The sequence below is a fragment of the Microtus pennsylvanicus genome, chromosome 4, assembly GCF_037038515.1.
Source record: "Microtus pennsylvanicus isolate mMicPen1 chromosome 4, mMicPen1.hap1, whole genome shotgun sequence".
Lineage (NCBI taxonomy): Eukaryota > Metazoa > Chordata > Mammalia > Rodentia > Cricetidae > Microtus > Microtus pennsylvanicus.
Genome location: NC_134582.1, coordinates 121,382,589 through 121,405,151, shown reverse-complemented (window position 1 = coordinate 121,405,151; position 22,563 = coordinate 121,382,589). Strand labels below are relative to the sequence as shown.

At 38.9% G+C, this 22,563-nt stretch overlaps 1 protein-coding gene across 1 annotated transcript; it reads left to right on the top strand.

The window, feature by feature from the left end:
* Nucleotides 1–5,324: 5,324 nt before the first annotated feature.
* Nucleotides 5,325–21,166, top strand: LOC142848379 (aldo-keto reductase family 1 member C15-like). Its single transcript, XM_075970304.1, has 9 exons — nucleotides 5,325–5,448; nucleotides 7,641–7,808; nucleotides 10,960–11,076; nucleotides 11,996–12,073; nucleotides 13,073–13,195; nucleotides 14,864–14,973; nucleotides 16,846–17,011; nucleotides 18,966–19,048; nucleotides 20,902–21,166. Exons 1-9 carry the CDS (start codon nucleotides 5,362–5,364, stop codon nucleotides 20,942–20,944), a joined length of 975 nt encoding a protein of 324 aa, XP_075826419.1. The 5' UTR covers nucleotides 5,325–5,361; the 3' UTR covers nucleotides 20,945–21,166.
* Nucleotides 21,167–22,563: the final 1,397 nt, after the last annotated feature.

Here is a 22,563-nt window from a genome sequence, read left to right as displayed (position 1 = left end):
ACACCTGTTTTCAGCAACTTTGAGAGAGCAAGAATAAGCTCAAACTCTCTGACCCTTAGTCAAGGTGAAATGGACTCATATCTGTGGGCCCTGGCAGCTTCTCTTACAGAGGATCCCACGTCAATTCCCAGCACCCTTATGTTACATCTGTAACTCCAGCCCAATGTGTCTGATACCCTCTTCTGGGCTTCTCAAGTACCAGGCATGCATGTGGTACACAGATGTACAATGTAGACAAAATACCCATATATAAAGAATGAAAAGAATTCTAATACAAAACAATCAAAACTTCCTTTCAGCAACAACTGTGTAATGATGAGCTTCTTTGGCATCTGTGATCAGCAGGACATCCTATTCAATAGCTTCTGGGGACCTGTTCAGAGGTCAGTTCTAGGGTCCAGACACCCAGGAATGACATGAACCTTCTTGGAGACACAGAGGAAGTAAACATGTTTTCTTCTGTGCATCTTAAATTTGCTGTGGGCCTGGAAATTTGTCAGACAGATTCTGGAGATAAATGAAAAGCAAGAAATTCCTTAACTCGTGTTTGAGTGAGAAAACAAATCCAGCCTCTTGGGCTGGGACCACCCCAGAGGCAGCAGCCTACAACTAGAAGTAGGACAATTATAGAAAGGAGGACAAAATGGATAGACTTAGAATGTGAAGATAATTTGTAAGATTAAGTACTTGTGGATTCTTGATTTCTGGGAGGGTCTTCCTGGCACTTATGAGTCCTGTTAGGATTTGAATGAAGGTTTTAACACATTCAGGAATGTGTATGGGATTTTGTTCTTTTCTTACCTCTAGCTTGTTAACTGATTATCCCGCTTTGATTCCCACCACCCATTGTTACTCTCTCCCATCCTTTAGGATCATAGTTCACTCATATCCGTATTATTACCCAGGCAAAGGCAAACCCCTGCTGAGGGATATCCAGAAGACTACTGCAATGCATCACTGAAAGATGATTCATAGCACACAGCAAAGGATGTACATTTATCAACCTTTGTCACACTGGGGAGAACAGCAGATAGGGGGGTCTAGTGACCAACCCCAAATGTGGATTCTGGGTACTGATGTGAGGTTTAGGTTTAAACAGAGAAAGTGCTGTGGCAGTTGGAGAGAAGTAGATGGATTAGCAGTCTTAATCAAAGTGTGGCTGGTTAATTATTATGTTAATTCTGCTTCAGCAAGGCCTTTGAAGGAATTATCATTATCACCACTTGTTGAAAACCATTCCTTACAGTTATTCCTATAATCCTGTGATCTACAGTGAGATATTGTCACAGATCAGTGCCCTCATTTGGAGGACGCTAATCCAGGGAGACTTGCCATTACTCGGTGTGGAGTTTAGTCCTTTGTCATAAAGGTGTTTACAGGTCAGAACTGTGACTCCTGGAAATCAACGTGACTACAGGTTTGGATAGTGACCAGAGACTTTCATGTGGTTTGGGGAGACTGAAGAGGAAATTTTTAAGAACTGACAGTACAGGCCTCTTTCACTGTTATCATTGTCACCATGGAAACAGGCTGCAGGTTTGTAGGTCCTTGATCTTATTACGAGGTTCCAAGGGGCAAATCTGAAGATGGTTTTATTGGGGTTAGATTAAACAACAGGGTAAGTGGACTGGAGAACTCAGCACTTGTTAGGAGAAGGGAGAAGGAAAGAGGAGGAGCAGGTGGATAGCAAGCTACACTGTTAATAAAGCAAATATGTAAAAGACATACCTGATAGGAAAAGGTTGACATATTGAGCAGAGAACTGGATACACAGGGTTTTGCTACCCGAAAGGAAAGTTGTTTCTCTTAGCCTGTTTTCTTTTAATACTGTTTTAACTACTTCACATTCTTCAACATGTATAAATTTTATATTGAGAATATTTTCTCAAACGCCCTCTCTTCTTTTTTCATTCCTCTCTCCCCCATAAGTCTTCTTTGACTCCCTGAATGTTTTACTTTTCTTTTCATGCCACAGAAATATATACATACAGATGAAATGATTTAATATAGATATGTAAAATCTAGGAGTCATAAGTGAAAAAAAACTTATACTATTTGTCTCTGAGATTATTAACTGTGGATTTGCAATATTATGAAACTCTTTCTTACAATCTAAGAGACTCAGCTTTTGCTGGACCTCATTTGGTTAATTTGTTATTAACTACAGTTATAAGGTCACTTAAGAATTATGATTGTTGCTCCTGTGTACTTACCCTGTTTTTTTTTCTGTGCCTTTAATAGAACAATGTGAGAACCAATCTTACTTATCAGGTATTTATCAGATAATCAACTTTAATTTTACAATCTAAACTAATGTTTAGCTGTAATCTTAAATTTAGTACTTTCGCATGCCCCTTTCACAGACCAATTAATATGTGTTCTGAAAATTATTTGCTAAAAACAGCAAAACTAGAGGTTGAAAGCAATCTTCCAAATTAAATATCAAGCATAAATGTTGAACACAGCACATAGATTTTGTTTGGTAACCAATGATGTTTGAGCACTGTTTGTTATCTGGATCACTTGTGGGAAGCTGGAGTCAGCAACTTCATTCTTTTTAAAACTTCGTTAGGGCTGGAGAGATGGCTCAGCCGTTAAAGGCTAGGCTCACAACCAAAAGTATAAAACTTCACTAAAAATTTTAGATAGTGTCTTTCCTTCCTTCCCCATGTGATGAATAGACACAGACAGACAGACAGGCACAAAGATAACGTGACAGGGACAGAGTCACAAGATGGCCTTCAGACAGGCACAGAGTTAGACTCAGACAACAGAGGGACAGGAGGTGGAAAGGCACAGGGAATGGAAAGCAGAGAGTTCCAGTTTGGGCCTGCTCTTGGTTAAATGACACCAAGGAGGAGTGGTTTGCTTTCTTTCCTTTATAAGGAACTAATGTACTCTTGGTGACTCATAGTCTTTTATTGTGCTCAAGTCAACAACATTATCAAAATTTAATCTTCCTAGTATCCAACAGTTTCTTAGCGCCTGAGTAAAATGACCTGTGTAAATAAAGTCCTGACTACTGCTGACTCACTCTGACTTTGTGAAAGTGTTTAGCATGCCTCTCTATAGCTCTCTTTCCCGCTTAGAGTAGCTTACCTGTCCTATTCAGCATCGGCATTATCATTCGATAGGCTGCTGGGCTGCTGGGCTTGTTATGGTGGCTAAAATGCTTCCCTGGACCACAAGCTTTCCTTCACAGGAATGTCATGCCTGGCCACGAAAGCTCTCGGAAGCTCAAGGAATGGAAGAAACTCACTTTTCTCTAAAGAAACATCCAGACCTATGTCATGACTCAAGGGAAAGCTGTAACTCTTAGTCTGGTTTTTAAAATCTTTGTTTTAGCTAAGTTTTTGTATGTGTATTTATTGTATGTTTAGAATAAACATGTAGAAACATATACACACAGCATTATATATCTGCATTAAAAAAATCTAAGAACCACAGTGACAGAAAACACATAATACTTACCTTTCTGAGACTCTTAGCCCAATATTTTGAGTTTTAAAATCTATTAAGTATGGTTTAAATTCATATAATGAATTAAAATGAGCTAAAACAAAAGCATTTTATACAGTAATAAGCACCACAAGGAAGCAGTGTCAAGAAGGGGCACCCAAAATGAAGTTAACAATGGGGAGAGACTTATCAACATTCAACGATTTTTCAACTTTCCTGAAGCTATATGACTAAGTAAAATTCCTAATGTTGCTGATGGCCCCTGACTGCATTTTCCAGGCACTGACTGTGGCAGAAGCCACTGTTCACCTGATCTTTTCCTATAAGGCTATGTATGACACAGGACAGTGCTTCAGCATGGTATGTTTCTCCTGGTTATTGGTGGACTTCACTGGGATTCACTCCTTTCTACCCTCTAGCCATTTATCAGGAATTTCTCACAGGAAACAGAGTGTCTCTGGTTCTTTGGTTCATCTGGTTAATTTTTTTCTAATCTCCAAGTTGAAAAGAGAAAAATAGAAGCTATCTAGGCATCAATTCTACATCCATTTTATGTGATGGCTTCTTGTTCACATAGAAAGAACATTATAAATCACCGTAAGAAAGGATGCAAATACCATTCTATCAATTATCAGAATGGGCCTAACTTGACAACTCAGTTTTTCTCTGTGCCTGGGATGAGTCTTTTCTTCCTTGGCCACTACTTGTCTATGGTCTGTGTTATATTAGTGCCAAGGCTTTTCATAGATTGTTAACTTTATTTCTGTTTAGGTTAACAGATGAACCAAAGAAAAGACAAAGTATATACTCATTAAGTTTATATCTGGTAAAATGTTGGGAGAATACACAATAAAAGGATTAATAAAACAGGCAAAATTTTGATCCTGCCAAGAGGTAGGAATGGACTATTATTTAACAAGATAAATTATAGTGCTAGTGGAATACCAGTTGTAGTATTTCAACAGGAGGAAGTGTGACATATCTGTGATAGTGAACAAAATGCTACTTAGGGTTTTCTGATTCTAACTGACTCTCTGAATTAATTTAGAGTGTAATTGACCAACACGTTTATTGAGCTGCATTAATAGATATTAGAACAATGTAAGGTGACACAGGAAAGCACAATGGATCTTATTAATGAGGCTGTAGGAGTCAAGAAGAACCCAAGACTCAAGCATGTATGCTGAGCTTAATAAGCAGAATTCCTAAGGTTGGTAGTGACTGAGTTGAAGGGGAACAGGCTATTCTGGAACTAGACAAGTATTTAAACAAAGGCAACATTACAGAGATTGATGTGTGACATTAATCTAGTTTTTCTTGAATAGAAATTATTAAAGAAGCAAAATAGAGAGAATGTGAATTTTAAATAAAAATCTCAACACAAGGAAAAAGATACTTAGATAACTAAATTAAAGGTGAATATTCCCAAGGAATTTTGTTGTCTGGGTGCTTAGGCTCAGATAACATGCTCTGTTTGATAAATTTTATAAAGTATTTTTTATAAGATTTATAAAACAAATAGAGGGCAAGGAAATTATTAAGCCCTTTAGCAGAATTCATGTTTAGAAATGAACACCTTGATTATAGTTTTACATCTTATGAGTAAGTCTGGTGTAATTATCAGGGGCAGATTGTCACGGCTAACTTTGCTGTTTATGAGCTGAAAATCCAATGTCTTCTAATAGATAAACTTTCTGAGTTTGTTTCCTGTAAAAAAAAAGTCATAGAGGGATTATACGAAATCAATTGGACTCAATGGACTCCAGCTTTCTTTTAGAGCCTTTGCAATCCTGGCCCCACCCATCTTGACAGAAATAAATAGTGCTGGAGCCTTGCCTTTTACTCAGCTCAGGTTACTCAGGAAGAAAAGACCAGGCTCAGACTTGTTAGGTTGTGGACATCATGGATCTCAAACATAGTCGTTCAGTGAAGCTGAATGATGGAAACTTGATGCCAGTGCTTGGATTTGGCACGTTTGCTTCAGATGGAGTAAGTGGGAACTAAAGCATTAGCTATTAAGTATTCTGGAAGTGTGTTCAGAAGGCAGGAGACCTGCAGCTGGTGGATGATTCACCTGGGCTTCCCTTTCACTGTCTACATTTACTTCTTTTCATGCTTGGGAATGTGTATTGGTACTTGGTGAGATGCTGAGATGTTAGGTCTGGAGATGTGGAGGTTAAGGATTTCGTAGGCGGATTATCTATCATTATTGTTATTAACATTGTTTCCTGACAAATCCCAATGCTTGCTATATATTTACTTACATATATGAGTATAATGAATCCTTGATGGAAGTATTCTTACTAATTTTTAAATTCTTATCACCTAATGCTTCTCCTGCATTCTACTCTTGGTTAGAAATCCCTATGGGCAATGCATATGGGAGAAAATGGCTAGCGGTGGGAACATTGGACTGCAGTTTTTCTTTGAGTTTTTTGGAAGAAGCTGTATTTGTTAGAGAATTTCAACTATTTGAACAGGTTTATAAAATTTCATACAGGTATGCAATGTATTTTGTTCCCATGCACCACTCATTCCACACCTCCGACTCCTCTCAGACTCTCACTTCTCTTTCCCCACTTCATTTCTTCTTCTTTTCTCTCTCTTCTTTCAATAACCAAATAAGTAAATTAATATTGACTATATGCACTTGAATATGAGGCCATTCACTAGAACATGGCCAGTCTACTTGCAGCCACATGCCTGAAGTAAACGGGTTTTCAGTTTCCCAGAAGCCATCAACTGTCAGTAGCAGGTTAGCTGGAGGGTGAGTCCTTGCCAACCCATCCTCTGTCCGTGCTGCAGTGTAGACTCCATCCTCTGTGCTGCAGTGTAGACTGGATTGATAACAGCTGCTGTGGACTCATGAATGCAAACAGTTCCATCCCATCCAGAAGACACTGTTATACAGCAGTTTCCAGTTTCATGATCTCTGGTTCTTAGACTCTTTCTTCCTCCTCTTCCATGACGTTCCATATGCCTCTTGAAGAAAGGGTGAGCTATAGAAGTCCCAATTATCGGTGAGCTCTCCATGAACACCTGTTTTCTGGACACAAATAGTTGTGGGTCCTGGTATTAGTTATTGTTTATGGCAAAAGGAAACTTCGTTGATGAAGACCGAGGGATGCACTAATCTATGGGCATAAATATAAACATTTAGAATGCAAGTCAAACTTTTTAAAAATGTCTCTGAGAATCCACAATCATTCCATTCATAAGTTAGTACTGAAGACTTGCAAGATATAAAGTAGCAATGGGGATGAGATCACACTTCTTAGTAAACACATTATGTAGCCATTCAACAGATCATTTGAGTGAACTGAAAGTGTCTAACTCTAGTTACAGGTAATGGAGGCTTTGGGGTAACTGTGTGGCTTTCACAACAAAATGGAAATATTTGAAGCAAAGATAAAAAGCTGTTAAGATGATGATAGTGATTATTTTTAAAACTAAATCTCATGCATTCCAGGCTGGTGTTGAATTCACTTTGTAGAGAAGAATGACCTTGAGCTTCTGATCTTGCTTCTCCATCTCCCAAGTGCTAGGATTGTAGGCGTGGGCTACCCCATCCACTTCTCATACTTTCTTGTGCTATGACTGTCTTTCACACTTCTGGAAACCTCCTGAGAAGGGAAACCAGTCCTTTTGTTCATGGGAAAAATACCTAGCATTCTAGAGCCTAACATAGTGTTGGGCTAGAAGGCAGCACTCAGTAAATGCTAAAAAGCAAGGACCTGAAAAATAAAGGGAATAAAAGAATCTTGAGCAAAGAACCTATTTGAGTAGAAATAGAGAATTATGGGTAATAGGAACCACTTTTTAGGTGTTACCACACACATACCTATGTGTTTGTACACCTGTCCTATCTACTGAGTACCTTAGAATTTTTCTCGCAGTATGCAGCTTTCCTGCTAGCTAGTTCCTTCCAACTGATTTTTATTGAATGAAACATGCATTTATATGCTTCATATGATCCCACATCACTAATTTCATTTTGTTGAGATTTAGTTTTATTTCTTAGTCTTTGTTTCCAGATAGATTGCAAAACTGTTATCAATGTTTGCATCATTAAACAAGATCAACCATGGGGCTGGCAGCAACTCAGGAAAATGCTATGGAGAAATAAATCACTTTTTCCTGAGTTGATCACATCTCTGACTTTTCCTATTCTTGTTTCATAGGTTCCCAAGAGCAAGGCTACTGAGGCCACCAAAATAGCCATTGATGTAGGTTTCCGTCACATAGATGCTGCATACTACTACCAAAATGAGGAAGAAGTTGGACAGGCCCTCAGAGACAAGATTGCTGATGGAACTGTGAAGAGGGAGGATTTATTCTACACCACCAAGGTGAGCACTTGTGGACAGAATGGCTGAAAGCCACTGCCAGCTCAGATATGTTCCTGGGGAAGGAGACACCACCCCCTTGGTCTCAGATTGAATCATGGCTTTATTGCAAAGGCACATTATAGAAAAATAGAGAACAGGCCAACAGAATGACTCAGTAGAAAAAGATGCGGGCTGCCATGCCTGGTAACCTTTTATTCCTGGTAAGTACATGGTAGAAGATAAATGATTCCTGATATCCTATTTCTACATGTGTGGTACCCATATACATGAACTGATGGTCTCTCTCTCTCTCTCTCTCTCTCTCTCTCTCTCTCTCTCTCTCTCTCTCTCTCTCCTTCTCTCTCTCTCCTTTCTCTCTCTGTCTCTGTCTCTCTCTCTGTCTCTCTCTCTCTCTCTCACACACACACACACAGACACACACAAACACACAAAAAAAACTGTAAAGAAAAAATTAAAAAATAAAGTCTTGTTTTGTCCCCGAAGTATCGTAAATGTGGGATACAGATATTCAGTATCTCTGAATATTAGACATTGTCTTGATATAAAGTAAGGATGCAGTTCTGTTGGATAATCTGGCCTCTCTGGGCACTGAGTAACTAATTCTTCAGTAGATTCCCAAGTGAGGTTGAGAATATTGTTCACGAAAGGAAAAATCCTTTTCTGAAATCTGCACTGAATGGAATGGTATTTGTAATGTTTCCTCAGGTGGAAAGGCAGCCTTCCAGTGTGATTCCATCTGAGCTGAGGTCTCTACAGATGTCTCCTACCTATGTTTACACTGGTGACAGCTTGTTTTTAGATGGGATCTCTTAGCATTGGTCCTGGATTTGCTAAGAACAGTAAATCCTTTGTCTACTTTACTGCTGTCTGTTCAGTTACTTGGAAACCTTACCCAAAGGGATACATCACTCTACCCAGGATGGACTTTTTTTTTTCAGAAATAGTCAACTTTTAATCAAAGATCACAGAAAACTTAGCAAGGGAAATGCGATCTTGACTAATGTTACGCAGTACCTCTGATTATATGTGTTCAGAAACACAAACTGCACAACTATCACAAAGTTATCTCAAAGTGACCTTTAAACTGTTGTTTCTGATCCCCAGTTACTGATATGTCTTCCAAAGACAGAAGCTCCGTGATATAGATGTTCTCTTAGCAAACAGAGGAGATCTCTTGTGATAGCTCTCAGCCCCCCTGCTTTCTTCTGGTTTCAGATAAATGCAATCCCACTGATGCCCAATCCCAAAACAGCCTAGAGAAATGATTTAAACTCTGCCTCCTGCTCCATGGGTTATGGCAGAAGATGTGGATATTTTCTTTTTCCATTCGAATATTTACACTTCCTTCTGAAGGCGAAGGCATAAGTCACAAACAATCCCACACCAGTTTGAAATTATGATGAATAAGGTGGTATTTATTTAAAGGGGAAAAAACTTACAGATCACTGTCCCAGACAACAGCCCTCTGTGCAATCAGGAAGGAGTCTAGTCGCCGGAAGCAGAGCAAGAAGCAAAGAGAGAGAGAGAGGAGGGAAGTGGCTGCTTTTTAAAAGAGAGACCACGCCCCCAATGGGCTGGTATCTCAGCGGCTATTGGCTGGAGGAGTGGAAGCACCTCCCGCAACATCCTTCCCTTCTCCTAGTCCCCTCCTGCTCCCCCACACCCCCTCCCCCTCCCTGCTTGAGAGAGGGCAGGGAACCCTGCCCTGTGGGTAGTTCAAGGCCTTCCCTCCCCTACATCCAGGCCTAGGGAGCTGTGCATCCATATAGACTAGGGTCCCAAAAAGCCAGAACATGCCATAAAAACAAGTCCCAGTGCCTTTATCAATGGCTTTTCAATTCCCCATTGTCAGCCACAATCAGAGAGTCCGGTTTGATCACATGCTCATTCAGACCCGGTCCAGCTGGATTTGATGAGCTCTCATTAGAACAGGCACAATGTCTCAGTGGGTGGACCAACCCCTTCCTGTCCTTGACTTCCTTGCTCATCTTCTCCCTCCTTCTGCCTTTCAACTGGACCTTGGGAGCTCAGACCATTGCTCTGATGAGGGTCTCTGTCTCTATCTCCATCTGTCATCAGATGAAGATTCTTTGGTGATATTCGAGATAATCATCAGTGTGATAATGGGGCAAGGACAGTTCAGGCACCCTCTCCTCTGCTGCCCAAGGACCTAGCTGGGACATCCCCATGGACACCTGGGAACCCCTCTAGAGCCAAGTCTCTTGCCAACCCTAAAATGGCTCCCTTAATGTAGATATCTTCTTCCCTGCTCCTATATCCGCCCTTCCTCCATCTCCACCCTCCCACTCCCCCAAGCTCTTGTCAGTCCTTCCCTTCTCCCTTCCCTCTCCCCCTCTCCCCTTCCCCCAACTTCACCCCCACTTCTGCCCCCACCCCCATGTTCACAACTTTTGCCCAGCAATCTGTTTGCTTCCAATTTCCAGGAGGATCTATATATGTTTTTTTTTTTTTTGTTTTTTGTTTTTTGTTTTTGTTTTTTTTTGGTTTCACCTTGTTATTTGGTTTCTCTGGGCTTGTGAACTATAGGTTTAATGTCCTTAGTTTACGGCTAGAGTCCACAAATGAGTGAGTACATACCATATTCATCTTTTTTGGGTCTGGGTTATCTCACTCAGGATAGTGTTTTCTATTTCCATCCCAGGATGGACTTTTAACTGGGAAATTTTATCTCGTTACCTCAATGGGACTCTCCAGTTAATTTCTATAAAATGTTTGTCAGCCCTCTGATTTAGTGCTTTGCTATTTATCTTCTGCTTCTTTCTATTTGACCCACCCCAGCTAACCATTTCTGTGCTCTTTTGAGACCAAAACTTCTAGGTGTGAAACATTTAAGTTGGTCATTTTCTAAATTTTGCTCATTCTCCTCACATTGTCATCACTCAAGTAAATCTTACTATTCTGTTAAGGATGTGATCTATGACAAACAGCACAAAATTGGGTAAGGTCCTGCAGAGGATCTGGGAAAAGTTGGGTGTGGGGAAAATCATGAGCAAAATACATTGTATGAAAATTTTTAATATATATATAAACTTAGCCACCGATGTTCTTAGCTTTACTGAGATTACCATAGCAAGTCTCAATCATTTCACTGCAATGTGTAAGCAATGTGTTTTTTGTTTGGAAACTGTAGATTTGGAATACTTTTCATAGACCAGAGTTGGTTCGTCAGTGTCTGGAAGAATCGCTGAAGAAACTTGGGCTGGATTATGTAGATCTCTGCATTATTCATTCACCAATTGCTATGAAGGTCAGTTTTGGATTTTTATGCCCTAGACTATTATATATGTCAGGACAATGAGATTTTTCTAGCCTCTTGCTGAGAGAAATCCATTGATCTGAGATGAACAGAATGGTGAATTATGACAGCTGAGAGATCCCACAGGCAAGACTTCTTAACGTGTTCATTCTCCAGTCTTCAGGAGGGTTCAAGTTCAAGGACTTCACTGCCTTCTGTCGATCAGAGTGCCCCAGGTTGTGGAGACTTCTGAGACTCCAGTGGGAGTCTCCATCTCCTCAGGACATGTTCTTGCCTATGTCTGTCTCTCACTCTAGGACACAGAGATCTGAATTTGGGTATTGGACAATGGGGCTTGGGCTCCTTTGGGCCTCATGGTTTCATTTTCTTATCATGGTACATATTTGCTGATCACATCTGAAAGACTCATTAACTGAGAATTGAGTCATCATAAAGAGGAGCAAAAGTTCGTGATTAATAGTGAAAGTTCTATCCTTTACAGTATTCTGTCACTGGGATAAGGAAATTTTAATGGGAAGAGCCATAATTGTTGGTGAGATTTAGAGTTTCATTGGGGTCCCCAGGAGAGAAAAGTGATGGCAATCAATGGGAGAGATAGTCTCGTATAATCTTTTAGATAATTTCCATTTTTCTTCTCCAAAGTCTCTGTTTAAAGAAAATATGAATTGTGCACGCTCTCTCTCTGTCTGTTTCTGTCTGTGTCTGTCTCTGTCTGTCTGTCTGTCTGTCTGTCTGTCTCTCTCTCTCTCTCTCTCTCTCTCTCTCTCACACACACACACACACACACACACACACACACACAGAGTGACTAACTCAGTCTCCTGACTGTTGGATGAATAAGCTCATTAACCACTTGAAATTGACTATTAGAGAAAGTTTTGCTAACTTTTCTTTTCTCTCTTCATTCTAGCCTGGAGGGGATCTTATGCCAAAGGATGCCAGTGGAAAAATTATTTTTGACAATGTGGACATCCGTGATACATGGGAGGTATGCCCTGCAGACAATAAGCACTGTGCGGCAAGAGAGGAACTAATTAATAAAGAATTAGAAGAGATGGATTTTGCTTCAATAATTGACAAACCCAAAGCATATCGTAATGAATAATCTTATTGTAGCTTATTGTTCAGTTAATATCTCTGGAAGGCCTGCTTACGTCTGCAGAAGGAGGAGTTTATGTAGGGGAGAGAGGATATGAGGAAGAGGAAGTGGAAGAAGTAGCGAAAGGGGGAACTATGGTTGGGATATAATATATGAGGAAAGAATAAACTACCACAACAAGAATCAGCACTGCCCCTTCTCTGTCTTTCTGTAATTACATCTCTAGCATAAGAGTGGAGAGTGATGAAGTTTATTTTTTAACTAAACTATGATTTGAGGTAGACATTTCTTTGTGTCATAGATCCTACTTAAGAATATAAGCCATATAAAGAGGATCAACTGAAAGAGACTAAAGAAAGGTTACACACTATTCCAGGACAGATAAACACGCCTTTGGAGAAGTGTAATCTGCCTTAGCACAGAGCAAGCTGTGAAAGAGAATGAAACCTGCCACTATATACCCTATCCTGTATACAGATTGTCAACATTAAAGAGAAAATGTAACAATACATTTTAACTAGCACAAGATTCTAGAATTCTTTGTCTTTGACTGTGATGGCATTTATTGAAGAACCATTTTTAAGCTTGGCATCACAACAGATGCCACTGAAGAGGGTGGGGAAGGTAAGGGGAGACTTATATGTACTTGCTGTTCTCAATTTGCATGTAAATGAATGAGCAGACAAATGTGTATTCATTGCAAGACTGTATTCAAGGCAAGGCTGTATTCAAGTGTCAAAACTGATTTGAAATTGTAACCAAAATTCTATAAGTAATTGAAATTATGTGAGGAACTGAAATTATTATGTAGGTATTCAAATAAGCTCAAGGAGAATCTCCAAGGGCAGACTACAAATAGGATTAACTACATACTTTCTTCCTCCCCAGGCACTGGAGAAGTGTAAAGACTTAGGTTTAACCAAGTCCATCGGGGTGTCCAATTTCAACCGCAAAGTGCTGGAATTGATTCTGAACAAACCGGGGCTAAAATATAAGCCTGTTTGCAATCAGGTGAGCTCTAGTTCACCTGGCTGTGCCTTATCTTCTGTTCTTCACAAACTTCTTCCTTACTTGATACTTCCCAAGTCTCTGTTTTGAACCAACTGTTTAGGTTATAGCTATTTTCACTGAGACAAAAAATATCAGTTATAGCTCAGGTTGACTAGAGTGGGAAGAAGAAGGCAGGGGAAGGCAGTTTGACTAAAATCACAACTCTTAGAAGGAATACCACTGCTCAGTAACACAATGTGTTACATATAAAACCTTAAACACAAAAACCTGATTGAAATGAAGCACAGCAAAGTTGTCTTGCTGCTGTATTGTTCTCGTGACACTCTAGATAATTTGTGGTGGTTTCTTTTCTAAATTTAGATGGAAAATAATTTTTAATAACTTTCAAAGACTTTTAACCTTTGCAGAATTTAGAGCTACAAATGCACTGAGAATTGTGTGAGTACAACTTCCTTCACCTGCGCCCATCAACATGCTCAAGTCATAATTTCTCTTCTCTACAAATTTGTCATATACATACTATTTGAAGTATTTTGAGGCAGGTATTATGCAATTTTTAGATTGTATTTTAAAAATATATGGTTTAAAGAATTAACAATGCTAGAATACTGTTAAACTCTCCACATATTTGGCAATGATTGGTATCACTAAATATCTGGAGTGTTAAAGTATGATCATGCCCGTTTATTTCTTTGGTACTTGGGATTGAACCAAAGGCCTCACATACAGTAGGCAAATGCTCCAACACTGAGTTTTTGCTTGTGGTATTTAACAAACTATTTTGAGGTAGAATCTCTGAATGCTCAGGTTGGCCTTGAAATTTTAATCTTCCTGCCTTAGCCCCCCAAATAGCTAAGTGTTTGTCACCATCGTGTTACATAGTGCTTTTCATTTTTAAGAGCAAATTAGTTCAAAGTAGGGAGGGCTAAAGTCTATACAATGCCACTGGGTGGTATGTCTGTGAAGTTTTTCTTGAAATCAGAGGATCGCTCTCTGGCATTCATATCCCCTTTCCATTCTCACTCCCCCATTCCCCTTCTCCCTGTTCTCTGTTCTCACTCTCTTTCTCCTTTGATCTGTTTATGAAAGAAATCAAGCATTTTATCCTGTTAAAATTCCCCACATGATAGGGGAAACTAGTCACTGGTCACTGTTATAGTTTGGTAGGGTGCTTTTGAATTTCTTATACATTGAGGATCAGAGCAAAAGGCTTGATAACAGAAGACCAAAGTCATGTGAGTCCCTGAAGGCTAAAAGGCATGACATTTCCCCATCCAGTGCAGCCACTCTTGTTTATCATTCTCCCCTCCTTTGTTCCCCTGAACACTGGGTCCTTCTACAAGGCTGCCCCTTCTTCCCTCTCTAGGGGGCAAAAGGTTTTATCTTCAGCTTGCAGTCTTCTCACCTATGGCTACACCCAGTCCTTGCTCTAACAGGCTATAGCTTCATTCTGTAGAAACTGACAGAGACTGCAGTTTGGAAATGGGAGATTTTAATCTTCAAATACTAGTAAAAGGACAGAAGAATGTATTTCAGAGAAAAAATGATCAATTTGAAGCATATGTACTTAAGTCAATATGGAACTTGATCTACCCTTAGTATTTTTAAAGCCTGAATAACCTTGTTGGCTCATACATTCTAATACCGTTTTGTTTTGGAAATTTACAGGTAGAATGTCACCCATATCTCAACCAGAGCAAACTCCTGGAGTTCTGCAAGTCCAAAGACATTGTTCTAGTTGCTTACAGTGCCCTGGGATCCCACAGAGATCCAAACTGGTAATGAGACTTTTGGACTTTATTTCCTTATGTCAGTAATTCCACGTTGACAACATTAACTTTTAACTCTGTGGAAAAGTTCAACCACAAAGAAACAAGTTCAACAATGCCCCAGTTTCTATGCACCATGGTTGAACTTGAAGCTCATTAGTAGTCTTTTATTCTTTGCTGTTGCTTTACTAACAGGCATAGGTTTTGTTTTGTTTTGTTTTTTTGGATTTTTTTCGAGACTGGGTTTCTCCGTAGCTTTTGGTTCCTGTCCTGGAACTAGCTCTTGTAGACCAGGCTGGCCTCGAACTCACAGAGATCCGCCTGCCTCTGCCTCCCGAGTGCCGGGATTAAAGGTGTGCGCCACCACTGCCCGGCATAATAGGCATAGTTGTAAAAAGGATTTTAAGACACGGTTTATAGAAATTAGACTGCATGTGTCCTAGCCATGTAATTTTGACAATGGATAGAATGTACAACCAATGTACCTAACGTGTCATAAGAGATTTTCCATTGGATTTTCCAATGGATATATGCATTGCAAGTCATGCGCATATAGTTGTATGTACATTGATATGGTAAAAATTCCATATGTTTAAGACAATAGTACGTCTTATATGTTTATCAGTGAATTCTGATTTCTACTTGTAGATACAGAAACAGCAGATATGTTTATGCCTGTGATGGTTGACTTTTTTTTTTCTTTTGTCAGCTTGACACAAGCCTAGACTTATCTGGTAAGAGGAAATCATAACTAAAAAAAATGCTCAATAAGTTTGGCCTATTTGCAAATCTGTGAGGTATTGCCTTTATTAATAATTAATGTGTGGGGGTCCAGACCACTGTGGCGATTTGAGCAAGGCGGTAGGCCACCTTTCTCCATGGCCTCTGCTTCAGCTCCTGCTGTGAGTTACTTTGAGGATGGGGAAGTGTAAGATGAGATAAGCCCTCTCCTTCCCAGGCTGTGTTTGTCATGATGCTTTATCTTAGCATTAGAAACCATAACTAAGACAGAACATAAGAAAGAAGACATTTTGATGACTGTCCAAGACATTGTCTCTTTCCCATGCTTTTAATAGAGTGTAGCCTTTAATGTAAAAACTTGATTTTCTTAAGTGAAACAAAAAAGAAGTTAATCAATAATAATAATAAATAACTTTTTATATGTCGTTTAACTTCTTATTACTTCCAGACATTTTCACCACTTCTTGGACTAATAGTTTTTGTACTGTTCATTTGCTTTAGAGAAGTTTTGCCTATTCTATAGAAATTCTGTACTTATGGGTGAGGAAAATGGATTGAATTAGGATCATGCTATGTAGAGCAACTGTCTTCAAACTCATGGATGGGGACCTTCTGCTTCAGTCTCCCAAGTGTAGGATTGCAGACTTCTGCTCCCATGCCTATCTGGAATTCACATGTCTATGCTTTTGTGGCCAGTGTCATCACAATTACCTGTAGTTCATTAAATTTTATAGCAATTTTCCTAACTTTTTTCTTCTTCCTTCTAAACTTTTAATTATCAATTTATGGTATCTTGAAATTATCAAAAGAAAAATTCTAGAAATATGCAAATTTTAATTTTAAATTAAGATCAGAGCTATGTGCAAGACCCTGAGGATAAAAGGGAGTATATGTATTTCTGTTATATTCTATTGCATGGATACCTTTCCCACATAGTGTTTGTCTTCCGATCTATCAAAGGGCAACATAATTGTTTACAATTGCCACAATAAAAATAAATCTCTATGAATACTCAGAAAATTCTGTTTTAATCACACTATATTGTACTTACTTCTTTTAATCGTCTGGGAATATAGGTTAGGGGGGCTGTACATTCCAGGTTTTTCATCTCTGTGATAATATGTGTGTGTAATTTTTCAGGATCAGTGATAAAAGCCCATACCTTCTGGAGGAACCTATCTTAAAGACCATTGCCGAAAAACACAACCGAAGTCCGGGCCAGGTTGCCCTGCGCTACCAGCTACAGAGGGGTGTGGTGGTTTTGGCCAAGAGCTTCAATGAGAAGAGAATCAAAGAGAACTTTGAGGTAAAGGCCCAGGGATATTTTTCCAGAATGAGACCTGGGGGGCAGTTTCTCTCAAATGAGAACACTTGGTTTATTTGCTCCCATGCATTGCCCCCGTGTGCTACAGACAGCAGCTCGAAAGGGCCGCAGAGAAAGCATTTGGTAAAATGCTGGGTTTCCTCCACTCAAGGCTTTGCCTTTCACAAATTTTTAACAAGGTGTATTTCAGTGCCATTATTTCAGTTGGTTGTGGGAGTCCTTTCAGATGGTATAGAGCTTTAAATACTTCATTTCTGCTCTTTATATTCTTTGCTTTAAAAAAAATCTTTGTTTGTATTAAGGACAATAATTGGATTGAGATTAAATCCAAATAAAATTGCTGGTTGATTGAACCACTAGACTATACTAGTACATTTTTGCCTTTTTTCCCCTTCACTTCCATAGTTCTGGGCATGGCTCTTTTCCAGTTTCTCCATTAACTTTCAATTATATAGTTATATACTGGCATGCTTTCTGAGGTATGGGATGTTATACATGGCCATTTCCCCTTTAATTGTTGGCGTTTCTCTCTGAAGAAAAGGAGCTGGATAAATTTATAGATTGACCATATGAAGAAATCAATGATTGAAGTTATTCCTTAACTGCTTTCTCATATTATAGTGAGAACTGCTTTCTCACTAGCTAGTCTCTCCTATCAGTCAGTGGTTTTTCATTTGTTTTGTTTAGAATCCCATAAGGTTAAATTTTAACTCTATATTTAGTTTCTGTATGTATTTGTATTTGAGGACACACTCACCAGCACACAGTGGGTGGCCAGAGGATAACTTGTGGGAATTGTTTCTCTCCTTCTACCACTGGACCTCAGGGGTGGATCAAAGTGTCAGCAAGCACCTTTACATGCCACATGGCAGCCATATTAGTTAAAAAATGTCTTTTTAAGATGGGGTCCTGGTGGATAGATGGATGGACAGTGTCTTGGTTTCTTTTCCTATTGCTGTGATAAAATATCCTGGCAAAAGCAACTCTAGGTAGAGAGGGTTTATTCTGAATCACACTTCAAGGGCACAGTCTATCATTGTAGGGAAATTGTAGTGGCAGGAGCTGGAGGGAGCTGGTCACATTGCATCCACAGTCAAATGTAGAGAAAGTTGAATGCATGCTCAGCTCTTCTCTGCTGTGTGCAGCCCAAGATCTCCTGTTCAGGGAATGATCCTACCCACAATCAGGATGGGTCTTCTCATATCAATTAGCATAACCAAGGTGATCCTACACAGGCATGCCCTATGATGCATCTCACTGATGGTTCTAGAGTCTGTCAAGTTGACTATTAACTTTAACCATCACAGATGCTTTTAATAGATAAATTATTAGATTGATATATTAAATTTACATAATTATGATTAAATATAAATTATTTATATAATATCAGAAAGGTTCTTTTGACAAAGAAGAATAGACAGAGATAGTGTTTGAGAACATGAGATGATCAAGTGATATGGTTGAACTGGGGAGGATTTTTCTTCAACTCAATGAAGTCTTTGAGAGGAGTTAGATTAGGCTCTGTGACTGGGGTGGGGGAACTATTCAAAGCTGTATCAAATTCCAGGATGGCAAAGGAAGAAAAGTTCAACAAGTTTTGTTGACACTAATTCTAGTATTTCACCTAGATTTGAAAATTAATTTGGGAGTTCCTTTTTCCTGCCTTTCTTAAGATTAGGGGTTGATGAGTCTTTCTTTTGTGAAGTGGATCAAAGTAGGAAAGAAATGGGAAAGGAGGGCCCTGCCATATTCAGCCAAAAGTTCTGAGAGCTGGGCCATCTGGAGGCCAATGATGAATAAAATTCTTCTCTTAAAGTATCCCTTGTTGCTATCACCCTTATATTTCCACGTAGAGGGACACTTCAACAGCTTATTTATTTATTTATTTATTTATTTATTTATTTATATTTTATTTTCTATGACTATGTATTTCTAGGTGTTTAACTTTGAATTGACCCCAGAGGACATGAAAGAGATTGATGGCCTCAATAGAAATTTACCATATATGGAACTGTCATTGTGAGTAACTCCTCTAGACTGCATTATAGTTGTTTGCTTTTTGTTAACATGGAGGTGAATCATAAAGATGTTCTATAGCGTTCAGGCAATGACCAATGTAGCTAAGCTTTTGCTTTTTGCATGAATGACATTATTTCATATATATATATATATATATATGTATATATATGCATATATATCATAGTAAAATTATAAGTAGCAACAGATAGATAGATACATTGCAAACATAATTAAATTGTGCACTCAAAATATCCAGAAGTTGACTGAGAGAGCATCTTTAAAACAACCAGCCTGAGTTCTCAATAGAGTGGGCCCTGAGCAGAGCACAGGGTTTACTCAGTGAGGCTTCTAGGTAAAAGAGCACATGACAGCAGAAAGGTTGCATTACTAAACTAGATGCTTACAAACATCCAGCAAAATTCAACTGGAGAAGTTGAAAGAGCCAGCTATAGTTCCTACTAGACAGTCTTGAGCAAAGAAGAGTGAGTCCCTAGGGTGAGGATTCTAAGTAGAGCAAAGCCTAGAAGACAGAGACAACATTATCAAAATGGGTGCTTACAACATCCAGCAGAGACCTGGGAAAACAGATCTACCAGTGACTGGTGGTGAGGAATTGAAGTCAAATTTAAGAATCAACAGACGCTAGACTCTGCTGCTCGAGAGTGCTTTTACCAGTCTTCCGGGTAGTTTTCCTTATTCTGGATAGCTCAGTGTTCAAAGAGAGAGAGAGAAATGATAAAAAAAAAATCAGACTATTCTTATCACTCGATGTACTCAGGACACAAAGGCAGTTTTATATTATGGAAACCTTCTTGTTCTCAAAATCACGATGTTTTCACTCTTGCACTGTTTTATTGCTTACTTCCTTCCAAGTCTGAGGCTTTTTGGGGGTGGGGAGCATCCCAACCCTAGACAAGGGGTCTTGGAGGATACCTTGAGACAAAAATACTTTGGGTCTTAAATAAGGGAAGTGGGTACTCTGTTTCCAGAGTCAGCTTTTCAGCGAGCTAAAATAAATGTCTTCAGGGTTCACCTGCCCACTAGACACAGAGAGCAGACTACCCATGCCTCGTGATATACTAATAGGCACATGTAAATGTTTTCTTATTAATGTATATTAAATTCAAAAGAAATAAAAGAGAATTCAATAAAAATGAACTTACAGCAATGCATCAAGCCTAGTCTAACTTTGTTTATACTAAAGCAGTATAACATGTACTTCAAATAATCTTTTTGGAAGATGGACTCTCAAAGAGGATAGGAATAAGTCCTAGGGAAAACATAATTCTCTTTCAGCTTCCTCTTCTCTGTGTCCATTGGCATTTGCCCTGAGTCAGTCCTTTTCCAAGATACAGCTATTGTTCCAAAACATATCCATTCCTGACTTTCATTTTCTTATCACATGCCTATTTCTTTAGCTACATAGTCTTACAAACTTGAAATATAGGAATTCATGAAATGGGGCTAACAAGATGACTCAGTGGATATAGAAACATCATGTAAGTTCAACAACCAAGTTCAATCCCTGGAAGGTAGAGGAGAAAACTGACTCTACAAAGCTATCCTTTGACCTCCACAGGCACGTCTTGGTGCGCGCGCGCGCACACACACACACACACACACACACACAAATAATAATAATAATGATAATAATGATAATGATAATAATAATAAAATTCCAAGAAAAAATAATGAAATCAGTTGATCCAAAACCTCAGTCAATGGTTTGTTTCATTCATTTAGCAAGACAGGGTCCACTGAAGATTTTCTAGTTTCTCAAATCATGCCTATCTTCATTTTGTCTATCAGAAGTGTGACTTGTGAACAAACATGTGTTTCTTCTTCTCTTTCAGTGCGGTGGGTCACCCTTACTATCCTTATTCAGAAGAGTATTGAGCACAAGCTGTTAAACATTACAGAGATTCTCCTCCCTCCAGACAATGTGTATCTGAATTTGGTGAAGTGATTGAGAAGCAGGATTCCTGCCTCTAGATGCTTGTCTAATGTCAGAAAACTATGAACCTCAAGTGATGACATTTGCTTCTCCTGATGATTAAAAATAACATGCAAATTATAGAGAACAAAAGAAAATACTTGATCTACCTTTCTTGATTTTTATGCAATCTCAGGTCTGCATTATTGTTTACAAAAATAAAATCATTTGCAACACATGGTTCATAAACTTTTAAGATGTATTTTGTTCAGGTTATTGAATGTTACTCAAGAATTTTAGAGCCCTTTTTGGAATATGAAGTAATGGGTCCTACTAGCTCATTTCTCAGTTCTTGAAGGAAGTTTGGCAGTGGCATGCACTCTTTTATCCCCCAGTAAAACTTTGTTGAATCTTCCCTCCCCCTGAGCCATTGTTTTATAAAAAGCAGGAAAAATTAGGCTAAGTTTACATATAAGTGTTCTGGGTATGAACGTGTACTGGAACAAGTAGTCTGCTTACAGAATAAAATTTGAAGCTGTCAATGAGAAATGGGGAGGGGGTGTGCTGAAAAGGGCTCAGAGGGTAAGAGTGTGTACTGCTCTAGCAATGTGATTCCTAGCACCCATGGCACCTCCCAATTGCCTGTAACTCCAGCTCCAGGGCATCTAAGTCCCTCTTTTGGCCTCTTTGAGCACATGCATTTACATGCACTTGCCTCTTCCCCCAAGACATACACATAATTAAAAAGTAATATTTAAAAAAACCAGTAGGCTTTCAAATTTTACCTTTTGAAGTTTTATTTTTTGTTTTTCTTCTTTTTCTGTTTCTCTGTTTTTCTATTTACTTATTTTGATCTTTGCATTTCTTTTTTAAAAAGTCAGTTCTTTGAGAATTTCATATGCATTGTGCTCAAACTTACCCAACTCTTCCCAGATCCATTCCCCTTTCCTACCCATCCAACTTTGTGTTTTAAAAAGATAACTAACCAACCAACTAACCATCCATTCAACCAACCAACCAACCAACCAACCAACCAACCAACCAACCAACCAACCAAAAATTGCTCAAAATCAGTTTGTGCTGCTAAAAAATCTGGATGTGTGGACTTCCATTGGTGTGGTCAGTTTCTAAGGGGATACACACTTAGAAGTAAGTGTCATAAGGTCTTCTAGCACGATCAATTGACATGTGTTCTATGCTGAGGCATAGGACCATATGAGTATCTACCTCCTAGGATTTCTTATTCTGTTTTAACATGTGACAAGTGGAGGGATTGACTGTCCTTCACTCTACATTTATTCAAGAAGTTTGTATATTGAACAGTCTTAGTGTATAGATACAGTAGCTTCCTTCAAGAAAATATGAAGCATGTCTAATGAAAACAGCTAAACTTTTTGTCAAAGAAGCAGCCATGCTTACTGTCTTTTGAAAATAATATGGGTTCCCAATACTCAAAGCTTTTTTCTCTTTTTACTCAACTTACTGAATGTTCATGTGCCATTGAATTGTTTCATTTCATGTTCTGGAAACGAAAAAAGCAGAGACTGACTTAAAAGTGACCTTAATTTGGCTACAGATGTTG

What these genes read in the sequence shown, in the direction of transcription:
- LOC142848379 (XM_075970304.1), top strand. Translation starts at nt 5,362, where the DNA reads ATGGATCTCAAACATAGTCGTTCAGTGAAGCTGAATGATGGAAACTTG. An exon ending in TCCCACAGAGATCCAAACTG is followed by an intron (nt 14,974 to 16,845) that starts GTAATGAGACTT and finishes GTAATTTTTCAG; the next exon opens with GATCAGTGATAAAAGCCCAT. An exon ending in CCATATATGGAACTGTCATT is followed by an intron (nt 19,049 to 20,901) that starts GTGAGTAACTCC and finishes CTTCTCTTTCAG; the next exon opens with TGCGGTGGGTCACCCTTACT.